The 18,949-nt window shown below is 33.6% G+C and overlaps 1 protein-coding gene across 2 annotated transcripts; it reads left to right on the plus strand.

Annotated features, from left to right (window-relative positions):
• The first annotated feature begins 221 nt into the window (after positions 1-221).
• Positions 222-14,848, plus strand: LOC128214286 (uncharacterized). Of its 2 annotated transcripts, none has more exons than XM_052920676.1 (23): positions 222-369; positions 1,496-1,720; positions 3,244-3,495; positions 3,834-5,171; positions 5,541-5,720; positions 6,250-6,361; positions 6,573-6,688; positions 6,770-6,978; positions 7,383-7,470; positions 7,623-7,696; positions 8,203-8,239; positions 8,452-8,549; positions 8,889-9,008; positions 9,198-9,349; positions 9,586-9,721; positions 10,237-10,380; positions 10,739-10,838; positions 10,947-11,023; positions 11,320-11,451; positions 12,236-12,364; positions 12,783-12,928; positions 13,872-14,007; positions 14,351-14,848. In XM_052920676.1, the coding sequence occupies exons 1-23, from the start codon at positions 276-278 to the stop codon at positions 14,426-14,428; spliced, it is 4,173 nt and encodes a 1,390-aa protein (XP_052776636.1). In that variant the 5' UTR covers positions 222-275; the 3' UTR covers positions 14,429-14,848. The 2 variants fall into 2 exon arrangements, with proteins under 2 accessions (XP_052776636.1, XP_052776637.1); XM_052920677.1 differs by having other exon boundaries at positions 6,253-6,361.
• The last annotated feature ends 4,101 nt before the right edge of the window (positions 14,849-18,949 follow it).

An 18,949-nucleotide genomic window follows, 5' to 3' on the forward strand; every position in this document is an offset into this window, starting at 1 on the left:
ATCTTATTAATGAAGTAGATCCATCATCAAAAGCTGCACGTTTCCGAAACAGATGTAAATTATACTTTCAAATACACTTTAAAAGAGACAAAAATATAATTTATATGAATTGGTTTTTAAAGATATCTTGTATGACAACTGTACAATTCAAACTTCAAAACATTTGTCGTATAAGTACTTAAGCCTGTCAATAAGGAAGTTTTGAATCGAGGCGGAAAAATTAAGTTATTCAGTCATAATCGTTGATCCAAGCTTCTGCATCGCTTGTATTTGTTATGAAAACGGATAAAGTGAAGATGGAATTAACTTTGCTGCTGTTTTTGCTGTCTGGCACAGCTCTCGGTAATTGGACAGACTGGCATTTTGAAGGTTAGTCCAACTGTTGATTTAACTATTTGATCAGCATAATGTTTTGTTATCCGTCTTGTTTAACGATACAGTATATAGCGTGCAACCGGGTTACCGATTTTAACACACCGTAATAACTTTTTTTTAAGTTTCGTATCGTATGAAACAGAATGGCCTTTTGTATATAGTGTTTCTTTTTCAAAACTTCAATTGCAGGATTGTTTTAAACTGCAAATAACAAAATGGCAATGCTTAAAATGTTCTGTTTAATACGTTAATAATCCTTCCATTTAAAAAACTGAATATCACAAAACAGACAATTACATCTAAAACTCATCTCATATTTTCATAAAATACTCTGGAGGAAAGATTTTGTTTTAACTTTGTTTTCTGTTTAAGTTTCAAGTCTGTTACGCGACGTGTTCCCAATATTACTTATTTATTTTTGAACTGAAAAGAAGAAAATTATTACACTTGACTTCAATGTAAGATATTTGAGAGTCAAAACTGCATTTGTAAAGCGATATCAGCTTTAAAAAAAACATTTGTTTCTCTAAACGTCATTATTGAGACTTAAGTCGTAGGTTGTTTAATTATCTTAAACGTGTAAATAATTATAATAGGAAATGCTGCTTTACTTATTAGTATGGTGATTTAAACATATTGAACTCTGGACAAAATATGTCAAGACGTTATTGTGTATAATACACAGACGTACAGATCTCACCAATCATGTTTAATTAATTCAATTGTTTAAGTGTTTCATCTTGTAGTCAAGATCTCTGTCATTTTCCTACTAAACCACTAAGGACACAATAAATAAGAGAAATTATCATCAAAGTATGCTTCATAACATGATAATATGTGTAATTTCATATGGCGTACGTAACATTAGTGCAATATGCATTCAAATATCAGCGCAATTGAGACCTTGTGACTAGGTACTATTCAGTGTATGCTAGTATCTAAAAATATTTAAACACGTTAAATAAAATCACAGGTAGAAAGGTAGTCTACAAAGTTCTTGAATAGTACTATTAATTGACTTTTTAGTTAAAGAAGTGGTTGCTCGAACAATCTAAAAAAATAAATTATCATGCTCATAATTCATACCTTGTACATGTGATACTTTCTTTCGTTTACGTAGGACAGAATATTGCACTTAATAGACCTGCCAGCCAGACTCCTAGAATTTGGAATAACCAAAATGCAAGTCTTGCTGTTGACGGTTATCCGCGTATCGGTAATCCAACCGATGACGATGCCAGATGCTCTCACACAGCCGGTTCCGAAGCATATGCATCCTGGACTGTTAACTTTGACGACAAATACTACCTAAAGGGTGTTGTGATTGTCAACAGAAAATCACGATGTATGTACTCTTCTTTAAGATTTCGTTTGAATATACTAAACAGTACTACTAATACTTCTTTACATTTAATTAAATAAGATTTTGCGTGTTTTAACTCTAAGAAAAACTGATACTTTTAAAAAGGTTTCAGGCGCAGCAACCTTATTTGCATTTTAAGATTAATATTGTTAATAAAATCATGGTTTAATGCGTTATCTTGAAACTTGTATTTGAAATTGTAAGTCTAAACCAAACTTCCATAACACATTTATACTAAATTTATCATTGTGTGTCAATTAATGACGAATAACGTATACAAATGTATAGATGAACAACTCAAAATGCCTGAGATATATTTGTAAAAAAGACTTCAAATTCCTAAAATTAAAACAACAACAACAACGTTGCTTAAAAATCAATTGGCGATTGAATTTTGCCTCTAAATGTACAACATAAAGAAGGAATTTCTTCCCTTTCTCAAAAAAAAATGTAAATTTATATTGAACATGCGTTAAATTTATATTGATCATGCGACATAAAACATTCAAATAGAGGTCTAAACACAAGACATGCACAACATTTATATCATTGGCGACACTAAGGACATTCGGGGACGTGCAACACGTTTTAACAAAACATTGGCGTCTTTACGGCATTAAAGATATTCGCGATACTCATGACACATTTGACTTTCACGACAAACTCAACGTTGCAGAAACTTCGCGACATGACTAAGATTTGCAACATTTGAGATATTCAAAACATTCGCGACATTCACAATCAACGCGATATTTATAACATTCACGATATTTATATTACCTTCACGGCAATTTAGTACATTCCAATCATTCACGACATTAAAGAAATACGCAACATTTGCGATATTCACAACATTCGCAAGATTGCGACATTGACCACAGTCTTGACATTTTCGACATTAGCCACTTTTGCGAAACCTATATTCAGTCAATATTTTAAATACACCATTATTAGTCTTTTGCCGTATGTCTGGCGTATGGTTTTATGAGCAGCTTGATGGTAACTTTCATTTGATACAATTTGAATATACCACTCAAATGAACAAGGTCTGGCCATATTTAACTTGAAAGAGTACTTCAAGAGTACGTCAATGTTTGTTTGTACAAACTATCTTAAAGAGACTCCTTCACAGAAGACATCTTGTTTCAAAATTTGTTTAAACGAATTGTAATGTGTTAGTCTATCGTGATTTGTTTCATTTATTATTATAATAAAATTATAAAGTAACTGTGATTTACAGCGTAAAATTCGTTTTCTTTGTTTCATCCCATGTAACATTGAGTAAATTGACTGAGATTCTGATTGTAATATTTTCTGTCACATTATCAAATACCCGTATCTGGCTACAAGCGAACTCTTATTTGAACCTCTGATGACTGATGACGACTTACAATACAAACAGTGTCTTCACATAACACATACTTTTGAACATTTCTATCCAAACAAACACGAGAGAATATTTCTTTAGCAAAACGAGCATAAGCGACAGTCAACTGTATTTTCAGACGAACGCCTTCGTCTCAGAAGATTTCGAATATATGGCGATCATAATAGTTTGCTGTATGAAAGCAAAGACAATTCAAAAACATGCCACGGGATCTCTCCAAATGAAGTTTGCAATGACTTCTTGTTCGTTGAACTAACTCCTAGAGAAGGACAGATGCATGCACGTCTAACAATTACCGTATATGCAAATTATAACCTTGTGGAGAAAAATGCAGTGTATTTAACACTTTGCGAAGTTTATGTTTTCTCAGGTAACAGTTTTTTTTATTTTTTTTTCCTTTCATGTTTTGAGTTGAAATTGATTTTTGGAATAGCTAATAATATATGCACGCAAATGACTATTCGTTACAAGTTGAAAAAAGGAAACTTAAAATCGGCCAGATAAGTTGATATGTGTTTAGTTTTTTGTAAATACATACATTGATAATATTTCAAAATCTAATATTTATTTAATCAGATCAGAATGTGTTGGATTTCAATTAAAGAAAAGTGATCCATCCCTATGAATTCACTTTTTCAAGTTTTAAAATAACAATTTATGATTTTTGTAGACGCAGTAGTTACATTTAATCTTAGATTATTTTTTCAGTTCATACCAAGTGCCTATCATTACCAATAGATAACGGCCTACAGCTACCAGATACTTATGCGTCATTATCAGTCTCAGTTCAATGTAATTCTGGGTACAAACCAGAAAATAAGTATGCCCATTGCTCCTTTTCTGGCCAATGGAACACTTCCCAACAATGCATTCCAATTTGCCACTGGGAAGTTGAAAACGGATATATAGAAAATTATCATCATCATACAAAATTGACTTCTCCTGTGTTGGCAGATGTTTTTGTAAGGTGTTATCCTGGATATCAACTGAAAGGACGCTTTAACTGGAACACATGTAGAAATTCTGGATGGCGTTTTGAGTTACAAACGTGTATTTTAGTCACGTGCATTTGCCCGCCGTTGCAGTATGGCTCGTATATAACCAAACATAACAACATTGTTTGTCGCGGTTATCAAAGTGTGTCAACAATAATAGTTCCGGACTGCAATGAAGGATATTATCCAAAAGCTGTCAGTGAACAAACTTGTACTGATCGTTCTTCATGGAAAGGAAGCATTCCCACATGCTTATCAGTAAAGTGCAATGCTCCTGAAATGATAAAAAATGGAATGTATTTCTTAGAATCATATTCAGACTATACGTACAATTATGTTATCAACTTTACATGTAATACAGGTTATAGGTTACTAAGCAGCATACGAACACGAAAATGTGAGAAAAACTTACAATGGACAGGACCAGCACCTGTATGTGAAATAATAACATGTCAAAAACCACCTTCTAATTCCCATGGCTATTATAGTGTCGCCGGTCAAGATCAAGAACTTAAAAAAGACATGTATGAATTTAATACAACTGTTATACCTCATTGTAATTTGGGTTATGTGTCGCGATCGTACCCATCAATACGTGTTTGTAATTCGAATGGTTTATGGACAGGCGCGAATCTGACTTGTGAACCAGTAAGATGCCATGTCAAACCTTTGGTCGACAGTAACTATACACTTTTATCGAATCGTACCGTTTTACACGACAGTTATATTCCAATAAATACAGTTGTATATCACGAATGTGCAAAGGGATATTACATGACAAGTCCGCAAACGACTCGAACATGTCAATTTAACGGAAGTTTAAGTGGAAGCGAACCACGGTGCAATCAAGTGTCTTGTGTTTCAACAACGGAAAAAGTTGAAAGAGTGGTAACAGGAATACAAATAGTAGTCAGAGGTCCAATTATGTACAACGAAAACAGAAACATTAGTGTTAATGACTCCCTGTTTCTTTACGAAGGCGGTGACCTTATTGTTAATTGTGCTGCTAATGGATCATTGGTTTGGAGTAGCACTGGTCCTCCTAAATTACGTAAGTACACTTTGTATTGGTTTATATTGCACAAAAGGAAATAGTACACATATACAAATAACTGTTTCCTGACTGACCTGTCAATGGGGAGATATCACCCCTATTCCGCAAGTTGACTTCTTTCTATTTGAATCAAACTTGAACTATTTCGGTTAATCAGTACTATTTTTATAGGAAAAAATGAAGCTGAAAGGGCAGTTAAACTCAAAAAAATAATTCCTTGGTTTCTTGTGATACAAAAAAGTAAATGATGTAGTGTGATAACGTGATACATAACATGTCAACAAAAACGATTACTTTATACAAATTATGCGTTTCCAGTGGGTATAAAATTATTTCTGATCTTACTAAAATACATGTATGATGCAGGACCAGTGTGCCCTCTCATATCACCTACAAATGGTTGGACGAACCATACCTGTGTATCTGAAAACAGATGCGAAATTGGGAAATCGGTTTTTATCACATGTGAAACGGGATATAAAGCTGATGATAGCACAATGACATGTACGTCTGACCACACATGGACTAATGTACTATATTGTCAAGGTAACATTGTTTTAATATAATTTTGAAATACGCTAGTGTTTTGAATTTTTACCGGTAATGCTGTTTTTTTATTAAAGATGTGATCTTGCTTTTAAATAAGATTTACCACAATTAAAACGGTTGTTTTAATTTACCAAAATGGATGAATAAATGTCGAAAACAATGGTTTTTATGAAGGATACCAAGTTTAATTTGAAAGAAAGGTGCAGAAATCACGGTATTTCTACCTTATGACACGATAGAAGATCACAGTAAATCTTTTAGCATTCACCTATCATTTAATATTTTTGCGTTTCCAGCTATAATATACACAGTTGCAATCATGTTTCAGTATTTAATATTTTCCCATAATGCATTATTAGTAAGTGGTTAAAGTGTTTCACTCAAAATGTATGTTTGTAATACATGTGTATGTACTGCTTTTGAATAAGAGTGGCACTTTAAAATTAAATTTTAAACTGATTTGTTTCATTTCACACTTCTAATGTAGCATTATTTAACTTGAATAACATGAATACTTTTTCCGTAGAAGAAGGCAGTGGTTCTGACAGACAAGTGGCGGTAGTTGGTGGTGCAGCCGGAGGTGCTGGGGCATTCCTGGTCGCTTTGCTGGCCGCTGCTGGATTTGTAATTTATCGAAGGTGTTATCACATACATATGCCAGTGCCAAATTTCTTGCATTTAACGTTCCCAAAGGCAAATTTCTTGCATTAACGATGATATAACATACTATGTGACCGAAATACTTACCTCGATTAAAAGACAAAGATATATTTTAAAATAAATCCAATGTATAGTCGAATGCTGAATGTAAAACATTAATTGATGTTTTTGTGTTGTATTTTGCCAAAGGTATAAAGGGATCAAAATCAAGACTGAACGTCACAAAGGGAGCTCATCTCAAAATCGGGAGCAACCAAATGCGTATTCAGAAATAGGAGCTACCGAGTCAGCATTTGTATCGAAAGGTAAATGTCTTTTCTGACTTCCGACTTAGATGTTCGGTCTCTTGACATTGGACATTTTATACAGTACTTCTTATTCTTCAGGTGATTCAGAATATGTTTATGCGACAAACTCAACAAAGACAATGTGTTTGAACAACGATTTCAAGGAAATAGATACAGCTCTGGTTGACAAAACTTACTATGATTTCGATATGCAGGAAAGAATGCCTAACACTGCAATTAAGATTGATAATCTTTACGGTACCGTTCTTTCGCCCAAACACTTAGAGGAAATGAAAATCCAATTCAAGGTATATATTTATCATTTTATTGTCATTACATTTCCTTATCAAATGAATTTCAAACGATCTTGTTTAAAAGATTCTGAGGCTAATGAGTGTAATTCTTTGAACCATTAGTCAAAATTTTAGTTTATGATAGCAACAAGTCGTTGTTTTCAAGAATAATCACACATGATTTTTACCAAATAAATACTCGTCAATAAATACAAAATCAACAGTTTCCTTATGCTTAAGTTATTCTCAAACTTACTTTGAACATTTTTGAACATTTATATTCAATTTTGCACTTTTTATATACCTTATGTTCCTGTAAGAAATCATGTTGAGGCGTTTTAAATTCAATGAAAGATTTGACAGACACGACATTCGGTAAAACTGGAGTTTGATTCCTGTATTGTGTTTTCTAATTTCAGGAATTTCCAAAGGGTTTAACTGAGGACTACTATGAGGCTCTGAAATTTCAGAACAGGCCAAAAAATAGATACAAAAATATATACCCATGTACGTCAGTTAGCACCACTTTTGAATGTTTGTTGGAAACGTTTTTCTTATACTATTCGATAGATAAACTTTTAATAAATAATGCGTTTTAAGTGCTCAATGAATGAAATCTATTTTCCCATCATTTTATACGTATTTCATGTCTTTTTCAGATGACGCAACGAGAGTTATTCTTCAGAAGGATGAACAACACTGTACAGATTACATAAATGCCAGCCTTATTGACGTATATTTTAATTTTATGATTATTTTATCTATGTCTTTATTTGTTAACTGTTTATGTTGCTTTCATGAACTGACTTTCAGTATTGTTGTCGATTTTTAAAGATGCACTTTTACTCCAAAATATGATTTACCACAATTAAATATATTGTTTAAAATTCCAAAAAGGATGAATCAATGTCGAAAACAATGGTTCTTATAAAAGAAACCGAGTTTAATTTGAAAGAAATGAGCATTACACACGGCCTTTCTACCTTATAAAACTATAGTAGACAACAGTATATCTTTTAGCATTCACCAATCGTTTAATATTTTTGCACTTTCTGCTATTAAATACACGGTTACAATCATGTTATCAGTATTTAATATGTTCCGTAAACGCATAATTAAGTAAGTAGTTAAAGGTTTATCAGATAACATTTGTTTGTTATACATGTGTATGTATTGATTTTGAATAAGAGTGTCACTTTAAGTCAAAGCCAAAATCATTTATCAAAGCATTTGTTTCAGGGTTACACACAACCAGGAGAATATATTGCAGCGCAAGGTAATGTTATCTTATTGACTATAGTTGGTTTATATTAGTACAGATAGTACACACTGTAATGAATTTGACTTTAAGGCAATGTCAAATGTAATACATGGTAGCATTAGGAATTGGTTGCGTATGTAAAATATATTCGTTTTATCGTCGAAATGTATAAATATCTTGTACAGCATTTGTGAAAAAAGTAATAAACACTGACTTTTAATATTAAGGTCCAACTAAGGAGATACTGCTTGACTTCTGGCGGATGGTTTGGCAACTGCGGATTGGGAAAATTATTATGTTGACCAAACTTAAGGAGGACAAAAAGGTGTATTGGCCTTGTGTCTCCACATATAGATTTTGCTTAAATGTTTAACTGCTGTCTCCCTTTGGTTTTCATTGAATATTGTGTATTTGTATGTAATGCTAAATTTGATTCTGTTGTATTATCCGGCAGAGACTACATTGTGGTTAGACCTACTAAAATCGCAAGAGTTATATTATAACGTCAAAATGTGTAGATCGTATTGCCTTTGTACAGCCCGGATTAATACATCCTTACAATAAATAAATGAAGTAAGATATGGAGTTATATTTTTCATATGTATTAACTACACATGAAACACTTATCTGCTATCTCTAGCATTCAATCCGTGTTTTCTTCTAGATGAAGTGCGTTCAGTATTGGCCAGATGAAGGAAGTATAGAATACGACATATTCAAAATAACACATCGAAGTACAGAACCATTTTCAGACTTTGTCATACGAAAGTTAGCTTTGCAAAAGGTAAGACTTGCACAATAAAGTAGTGTTGGTCCATATCTTATTTAGATCACACTATTTTCAGAATTGCCATAGAAACGTATTAGGCATTAATTGAATAGCTGTTTAATTTCGAAATCAGACTCAGTTGAATTGAATTAAGTCATTTTAAAAGCTGCTTTTTCTGATACGAATTCAAACTTCATTCAATAGGACGGAGAAGATGAGAGAATGGTTTATCATTTCCATTTTACTTCCTGGCCAGATAAAAGTGTTCCTCAATATGCTTCATCACTTGTCCACTTCCGCCAAAAGATTGTTAACGCTGTTATAAAAGATAAAGGCCCTGATATTGTGCACTGCAGGTTTGAGCGACTTTTTTGTTGAATTGAAAATGAATATGTTCAAAAATGGTCATCATTTCCTTGGTGTATGGCTGTACATATTTCCACACTATTTACTTTGCATTAGTAAGAAACACTTCGACAACTTGTGAAGTCTTTGATTTAATTGTTCCAAAACAACAACTAGTATTATATATTAAAACACACAGCTTACTATACCTTAAGTTTCAACGTCTCTTATCAATGCCAATTCTTAGCGCCGGTGTGGGGCGGACGGGTACATTCATCGCCCTGAATATACTGACAGAACAAGCCTCCACGGTGGGATATGTGGATCCAGTGGGCTGTGTGAATACACTGAGGAGGCAGAGGGTCGATATGGTTCAAACACCGGTATGAGATGACCATTCACTTAGCAAATATTTCAACTGATCACTTTTCAGATTGCAATATATTTTCACTTTTTTTATTCTCATGAGTTTTACAATACCATCATGAAATGTCAGAATTATGTTGTACAAGTATTACTAATACAAAAATGTTTGATGTTTTAATTATGAATTTATAGCAGCAAAGATCGATCTTTATCTCAGAATCTTTTCATTCACTGGTTATTGAAAAGGGAAATGATATTACTGCGGCCTGATTAAGGAAAACGTATTTTTGCATTGAATATTGTTTTGATTACGAACATTGTAACGCTATATAATTAGTCGGAAAATGCCAATTCTTTTCATCATTCCGCTTTATTCATTTTTAATGTTCTACCAAAGAAAAAACACCTCCTTTCATATTTTCTAAGAAGGCGCAAAATTCAGAAACGCTATGGAGAACATACCAAAAGTAATAAACATAAGATATGTAACGTTTGGTTTTTCCAAGTTAACTGTCACTTTGTTTTCGTTTAGGATCAGTATATATTTCTGCACATGGCGCTTCTTGAGACTCTGATGCTATCAACATCAGCTCTACCTGCATCAGAGTTCCTGAGAGTGTATGAAGAACTTTTGTCCTTCGACAAGGACCGACGGAAACTTGATGTTCAGTTCTCTGTAAGTCAAAGTTATCGATTTGATATAAAGACAAACATTTAATTGGTTTCAAAAAATAGATTTGCTAGTTAATATGATTCAATTGTTTCCTTTTTCTGCGTTAAAATTACATTACTTATATTGCAACAACACTATTTTCCATATGTATAATCAAATCTACATTGATAGCTACATATACAAGCAACAGTCAAACATTTCACGATGACTCTGATCAAAGTCAAACAGATCCTTAACGAGAAACACTCACATATATATAATTTCAAGACACACCAAATGTGCTTTTAACTATATTTATTAGGAAATGAAAGGTTTCAACATTGAAATGCTTTATCAAAGTATATCATATGGTCTTTTACAGAGAATGGAGAAAATGTCTCCCGTGGCTGATGAATGTCAATACGTCAGTGCAAAAGATGTGAGGAACAGGAATAAGAATCGGTATTCGAACATTCTCCCAGGTAAATTTGTATATATGTCATATTTTATTTGACTAAAATAAAACCAAAAATGAATAATGATATATTCTTAATGCCAAAGTTGATAAGGTAGATTTGATTGTTTTACAGTCGCAGATCATATGCCTCACTTGACTCCTTCTGGAAAGCGGTCTGAACCTGAATACATCAACGCTGTACTCTTACCGGTATATTGCATTGACCTTAACAAGAAATATATTCCTTTAGATTATTAAAACATCGTCATGTTGGTTGTAAAAAGATATGCGCCAACATTGACAACACTTTGTGGATGTGTGATGTGGAACAATAGGTTGTTTGCACAATAAATAGAAAGTTTTGTTTTTGAATATTGTCCTTCCAAATCTGTTGATTATTTTCGAAATTTTAGGCCAATATAGATGATAAAGAATATTCAGAAATTAATTTAACCCTTAATAAAAAAAGATTAATACAAAATTACGTCGTTTAGTTATATTTGCAGGGCTACAAGAAGAAGGGAGCGTTCATCGTCACCCAGACACCACTAGAAGCGACAAAGACTGACTTCTGGAGACTTGTGGTTGAACACGATGTCCATACAATTGTCATGATGAACAATAGGAGTGAGATGAAGGTGAGGACGATTTCATTTAGTGTAATATTATTCATAAACCATATTTTAACACATTGGTTTTAGGATTGGTAGATAATCCTGTATTTAATATTAAGCGAGTTAACTATTTGCATGAAATTGAATTTGTTAAAAATTATATGTAATGTTGTTTCTAAAATCATGTTAAAAAGAATCAAGGAGTTGTCTCTGAAAACAATAGAAAAGGTGACTTAAATTCGTATCTTAGGACGATTTGATTTAGGGTTACAATATCAATTTAGCCAGTAACGCTGTATATACATTATACAATATAGGATCAGATGTCGCTTACATAATCTTCACTTACGAAAGTTGGTTTTGGTTTTCTTGAAAAAGGTTATGATATGCATGTGCTTAAAATTATATCGAATGGCCAGCAAAAGAAACAAAAAGCTTGTGAGCAAAAATATATATTTCAAAATAAATTCATTCACCAATTTCAACAATATTGTAAAAATAACGAGAATTCATGCATTAATGATGAAGCCTTTAGCTTGTACCTATATATCACATCTCGTAATACAATATATTCAGTTGAACATGATATGTGAGTTATTGTATTTTGTCGTAAAGAAAATGAAATTGTGTTGTTTGTGAAAAAAATTGTTTGTGCCCGGCTAGTTTGTCCAATAAGCATTTAACTTTATGGGTTTTGATTTAAGTCGCTCTAAACAGGCTTAAAGTGTTGACAACTGGGCTTTGCCGCATTATTACATTACGTGGAAATTACATGCTTATTTCAATTTTCATGAACTGTCGAATTAAGGAAGACGAGATATACTGGCCTGAGAATGGGGACTCGGAAACATATGACAACATGACAATTGAAAAGACATGCGAAGAATGCGAGGGTTGTTTGAGGAAAATAACACTTGACTTGAATCGGTTTGGAAAGGTAATGTGTCTGATTTAAAAACGATTAATTCCTCCTTCCCCTGCTCATCATCATAATCCTCATCATCCTCATCGACATCCTCCCCCTTCTCCTCCTCCTCATCATCATCATCACTATCATCGACAACACATCATCATCATCATCATCAACAATCATTATCATCATCAACAATCATCATCATCGACAAAAACATCATCATCATCGACAGCAACAACATCATCATCATCATTAACATTAGCAGCAGTATTTGATTTGCCATTATCATCGGAAGAACATCATCATTTGCACGACCAAAGTCAGCAATAACATATTTATATTACATATAATCAAACGATTATAAAGAAGTTGATAAAGCGAAAGATAAATTGTAGTAAAGAATACACAGAACAACATTTATTAAAACAATTACTTGTTTCAGACACGAAAACTTCAACAAATACAGTTTGAAGGTTGGCCGGATGATTCAGCGTTGCCCTCTTCTCCTAGGAGTGTTATACACCTACTTGATGCAGTGCAGTACTGGCATCACCAATCAGGAAACAACCCTGTCCTTGTGCATTGCATGTTAGTAATACTTTTCTTTGAAGTGTAACATCCCACAAGTTGAATTTCATTGTATAAACGGAACGCTTATTATATTTTATTAGCAAAATGATTTTTTTAAGGAAGCCCTTAACGCGGTTACTCATATATTAAATTACGTTTAACAGTAGTTATATCGAAAGTGCAATTGAAACTTTCCCTTTCAAATATGAATTGTTTATGTTTGACATAAGTACGTACTTAAATCATTTAAAGTTCTTATTGTACGATGTGCTTATGTAGTCGCTTTCAGCACTTGAAAGAAGAGTTTCTTGGTTTTACTTGAGTTTTGATTCTTTTAATAAATAACTATTTCCTTATTATTGCTGTAAAGCACATTCAAAACAAAGTCATTGTCGATAATCAAAAAACGAAAACACATTATTTTGTCATGGAGATTTTTTCATAATAACAATAAACAACAAACTGGGGCAAGTCAGAGATGGGAGTATCGGTCAGGGAGTGTTAACCAAGATCTTTAAGACCGTCTTCACTCCTTCCCTAACCCTCTGAAATTTTGAAGTAGTAAAAATAAAAACAATTTCGCAAAAACTGCCCAAACACACACGCTCATAGTGATTGAAAAATACACTCTTACTCCCAAATATGATTTACCACAATTAAAACTATTGTTTTAATATTCCAAAATAGGATGCATAAATGTCGAAAACAAAGTTTCTTATGAAGGATACCGAGTATAATTTGAAAGAAATGTCAACACGGTATTTCGACCTTATGGGCCTAAAATAGTAGAGACTGTTGTATTGGTGATTTTGTGCCTTACATTTGAACAAAAAGAAATAGAGCAGAGAAGAGTGGGTCAATTTGTTCTGTATTACATAAGAGCTCCTGCAGTGAATAAAAAGTGAATAAGACATATATAAAAAAGTATAGTTGATTAATCCTTACTATGTAACACCTTCAGGAACGGAGCAGACAGAAGTGGCTTGTTCTGTGTTGCGTCAGTAGTCTTAGAGAGGATGAAGATTGAACAAGACGTTGCAATTACCCAGGTCATCAAAGAGATGCGGAACTACAGGGAACACATTATTCCCTCTCTGGTTCGTACTCTTACCACTAGTGTGCATACCGACGTATTTCAATTAATCTTTACCATGTGTATATAATATTTAGGTAGTTTTAATGATTGTATTCTAATTGCAGTGGCGACATATTATATAAGTTAACATCAGTTTTGCCAGTAATCATGGATATCTTTAAATAGTTTGTATGTCTATTGGGTTTATCCTTGTATTTTCCATTGCCTTACTTGAACTGGTGACCTGGTTTAAGCAATTCGTTTAATACAAAAACTATTATTATTAGTATTTCAGTCCCATGCATGTTTTCGGTAAAACAAAAGTCAACCTTATTTCATCAAAATGAATTTGCTTTTATTTTTAGGAGCAGTTTCAATTTGTTCATGAAGTAGTCAAAGAATACATTCTGCAGAATGAAACCTACTCCAATTTCACCGACTGAGGCCTACGACTGGGCAAACCCTTTGACATCACCTTTACAAATAAAATTGTAACATTGATGATTTGTGTAAAATTATAGGTCGTCCGTTTCAGGAGGAAAGAGGAATGTGTATGCTGCTTTTATACCTTACTTGTAGAAAAACAATTAAAAAATTATGTCTGTCATTATCAACGTTTCTTGTGTTTTTCCCTATGTAAGTTACTCCTTTTGTTTAAATGGACGTATGTGAGTGGACTGACTTCTTCTTGTGTTTTGTTTAACGAAGAATGATGCAAAGTATCTGTATTGCTTTATTGATAGACATGTATATTTGTACAAAGAACATTATATGCCCATCATTGTATAATTCAATATGCTTAATTATGTTATATATTAAACATTCCTTCGCCATATCCCCTAAGAGGATTCTATATGAAATAAATGTATGCCATTCGGTCTCCTAAAATACGATTCAGTCATAAGTTTGGTATTATTTGTTGAATATAAATTAACAGGATGAATATGATTTACCAGGATTCATTGACCCATGGCGTCAACTCATTTTTTCTGATGGCTCGAATTTTTACAAAGGCAGTGTAATCTGTTCTTCACGGATAATACTACGCCTGTACCATATCTGACTGATGTGTTTTGGCTGACTGCTTTATTGGTGGTTACTATGTCCCAAACCCATTTATGACATTCAAGTGGCAGCAATAGTGCAAGCCCCCTATCACAAGTACGCCATTTAATTGGCACCGATGGTGCACGTCCTTTATCCCAGGTATGACGTGTTATTAGCTTCGATGGTGCACGTCCCATATCCCAGGTATGACGTGTTATTGGCATCGATGGTGCACATTTCATATCCCAGGTATGACATGTTATTGACAGCAATGGTACACGTCCACTACTACTAAGCACAGTAATTCGCAGTTCTGACATTTCATTGGCAACATTGGTGTACATCCCCTCACACTGAACGCAATATGTCCAAGGTTTGACACTTCATTGGCAGCAATGGTGAATGTTTTCCAACCCTGATTGAAATACATTCCAGGTATGACAGTTCATTGGCAGCAATAGTTATTGAAAGCAATTGAGTACATCCTGTATCAATGAACGAAATACATCCAAGATATGAAATTTCATTGGCACCAATGGTGTACGCACCTTATCGCAGAGCCAAATTTATCACAGGTGAGACAGTTCATTGGCAGCAACAAGACACGTCCCATATCGCTAAAAAGAAACTCGTTTGAAGCCGTTGTCACACAAACACGGGCTATCAAACCAACGCTAGGACTTTTTCATCCGTTTTAATTGTTTGTTTAATCAGAGAACATAATTGGTGCTCTACACATGTGTATGGCGTAAATAATAATTGAGGCATATTTAAGATCGGACCTTATGATTTGATGCATGTTGTATTTATCGTCAGAAATACTGTGCTTCGATGAAAGCACTTCCTGAGCACTGGAAACATGTCAACGATGACTACATGGGTTTGTCATCATAGGCTGTATTTGTATGGACATACTTTGAAGCATTATGCCCTTTTATCCAATTGAACCCAATCTTTATCTGAATATCAATAAGAGAATAGATACATATTTCAATACTGTCTTTTTATCTAATAAATCTGATGACGCTCAAAGTAGTAAACCAAATATCCAAGATAAACAATGCAGATGTTAAGACAAATGGTCATTATATTTATCATAAGTAATAACATTGATGTCATGATAAGATTTGAAACCACTTATCTGGTACCTTATTCACTTTAACATCTTTTGCAACTGTACGAAGACCTTTATTTCGATTGATTTTGAATATTTAAATCATGGAATATGAGAGGTAATAATCACACCATGTATTGGATATGTGATGCATGTTTTATCTTTGTGATGTTTTTGTGTTTGTATTGTTAATACATTTATTTTTGACATTTGGGCCCTAATTTGCTTATCTAAACAGGTCTGATATTTGGTTCTTTGATGACTTCTGGTCTTTTCCCTGTAGTTTTCATTACATTCCTGTAAAACCACTTTTGAATATGAACATTGAGAGTTTACGGTTCTACTTTGTTAAATTGAGGAATTTGTTGACCCCTTGAGAATACACACAGGACGATACGTACGTAATCATATACCTCGCAATGGACGTTATTGTTCATATTGTTATAATGAGGACATGGAGGATGAACATACATTTCCAGTTTAATTAATTACTGATTTCATAGATAAGACGGCATTTATGAACATTTATTAATATATAAAAGACACATGTGTTAAACGTAAATCAATACATATACGCATTTAGACAATGGGTAAGATTACATAAACTGTTCTGTTATATTATAAAGTATGTTGTTGACCTTCATTGGCAAATATTTTCTTTCCGCAAAAATCAGTTCGTACAGAAAAATAAGTTATGTGATTAAATTTGATGGTGTTATACTAGTTCTATCATCATATACATATAAACGACGTACCATGAACACTACAATTTATGTTTTCAGTGCGGTAAAGAACATTTTGGTATGCTTGTCCACGGTTTTTTTTATATTCCTATCATAAATGGGTTTGAATATAAACACATAGCCAAAGGATTACAGTCTTGCTCTAACCCTTACACAGAGCGAGGGAATGACGAATGTGCATATGTTAAAGAAATTGAAATCATCCTGGATTAACAATTAAGTTTTATTAAAATAACATCAGTCAGTAGCCACTTAAACCTTAGTAGCCACATTCACCCAATCAGCAACTGCATCATATTCAGCAACCAATATATATCCAACAGCTACTTTATATTCAGCAACCACTTAATTTTCAGATGTTACCTTATAATAAGCAGCCTCATTATGTTCTTGAACAACTACAGCTCTATGAAAATAACCAAAAAAGACAAGGGATAGGAACTTATAAAAATAGTGTAATCGGTTTGAACTTATTTCGATATACTGTCTTGAGCAAAAAGTAAGCACATTTCTGGTAGGAATATTTTTTTGAAAAAAAATGAAATGTGCTAAAAACATATATAATTAAATTTGAATTATCTTTGAATTATCTTTTGATATGCTAGCTTCGTTTGGTCTGTCCCTTTGTCTGTATGTCTGCCCATGAGGTTCTCTGTGGTGTCTAAAAAGCTGTGATTGGGAATGGTTCAGTGTTATTCAATCTGCTCTATAATTTGCTCTATTATGATAAACAGGCGTTTTGCTGACTAGAGATATTTCGCCCATTTGCGGCTCGATGCATAGAGGCGATTCAAACGTTTCATGGTTAAGGTTAGGGTAAGGATCGGGGTATTTAGATCTTGACTTTCCTCTGCTTGAAGGAATAGGTTCAATATTTACAATTAGCTACATGTGCAGCACTCAAAATGGGACCTATGAAATATCTCCTGCAGATTTATGAGGTAACGCCTGGGTTGACGTTTACGCATTTATGACGTCTTTAAAATTTACGCATATACGTACATGAAAGCACAGGAATAACAAATTACACACAAATAAAATCTTTATCATTGAGAACGTTTTCATGAATGTCTTTCTTTTCCAGTAAAAGTAACTTGCATTATTCACATGCTAATAAGTACAAGTGTACCTAATGTTATTACCGCCGAACCGAAGGTTTCGGGAGGGGGATATTGTTTCGGCGTTGTCCTTCCATCAAACGTATTCCTTTCCGGAATCATATTAGTAGGGGTTGGTCAGAATGTTAGCTTAATTAAATTTTGACTCCTTGTCATAGTATTACAAACAAAGTCACGGACACTATGTAAAATATTAAAAAATAACAAACACTAAAGCCTTGGTGGAACCATGTATTGTGAAGTCGTGTTAAAAATATCGCTATAACGGATTCGGCAACCAACAGGCTTTCAAAATGAAAAATAAGCGCAGGTTTCTACCCAGCAAATGAACCGATTTGCCAAAATGAAGTTCAAACAGTAAAAGCAGTTGCATTTGCAAATCGTGAAATCTCAAAGAGACCTTAGCGCAATAATTTAAACTAGAATAAATCATCTCTTCACATAAGAAGTCGTATATGAACTTTATTAGAAGTCAAGTAAATCTATTAAGAACATTATCTATTTGGCCAGCTGCACATGATATGTACTTATATATAACTTAATTAACAATTGGCCTATAACACAAAACATTATTAGAATACGTAGGCAATAATTAGTGTTGTGCTAGTGGGGGTAGATTTAGTAGATGTTTGGATTGAAGGCATGTCCTTGAGCTAGTGTTTAAAGGACTTTAACATGCAATGTTTGTAGCTTAATGTACAGAACATTTGACTTTGGTTTTGTTGATTGAATATCGTCGACTATAACGCCGAGACGACACACACACACACGCACACGCACACACACACACACACACACACACGTTTTCGACATTCTGCAAAACTATCTTTGGTCGGCAGCAATTCCTGGGTGTCTGGTTTGCCAGGCCGCTTCACGCTTGTACCCATATTCTAAGCAACAAGATGATCAGGCGTCATTTTCCTGGTAGCAGTAGAAATGAAT

The sequence above is a fragment of the Mya arenaria genome, chromosome 13 (genome assembly GCF_026914265.1).
Source record: "Mya arenaria isolate MELC-2E11 chromosome 13, ASM2691426v1".
NCBI classification, from domain to species: domain Eukaryota; kingdom Metazoa; phylum Mollusca; class Bivalvia; order Myida; family Myidae; genus Mya; species Mya arenaria.

What these genes read in the sequence shown, in the direction of transcription:
- LOC128214286 (XM_052920676.1), top strand. Translation starts at nt 276, where the DNA reads ATGAAAACGGATAAAGTGAAGATGGAATTAACTTTGCTGCTGTTTTTG. An exon ending in TAATGTACTATATTGTCAAG is followed by an intron (nt 5,721 to 6,249) that starts GTAACATTGTTT and finishes CTTTTTCCGTAG; the next exon opens with AAGAAGGCAGTGGTTCTGAC. An exon ending in AACACATTATTCCCTCTCTG is followed by an intron (nt 14,008 to 14,350) that starts GTTCGTACTCTT and finishes TTTTATTTTTAG; the next exon opens with GAGCAGTTTCAATTTGTTCA.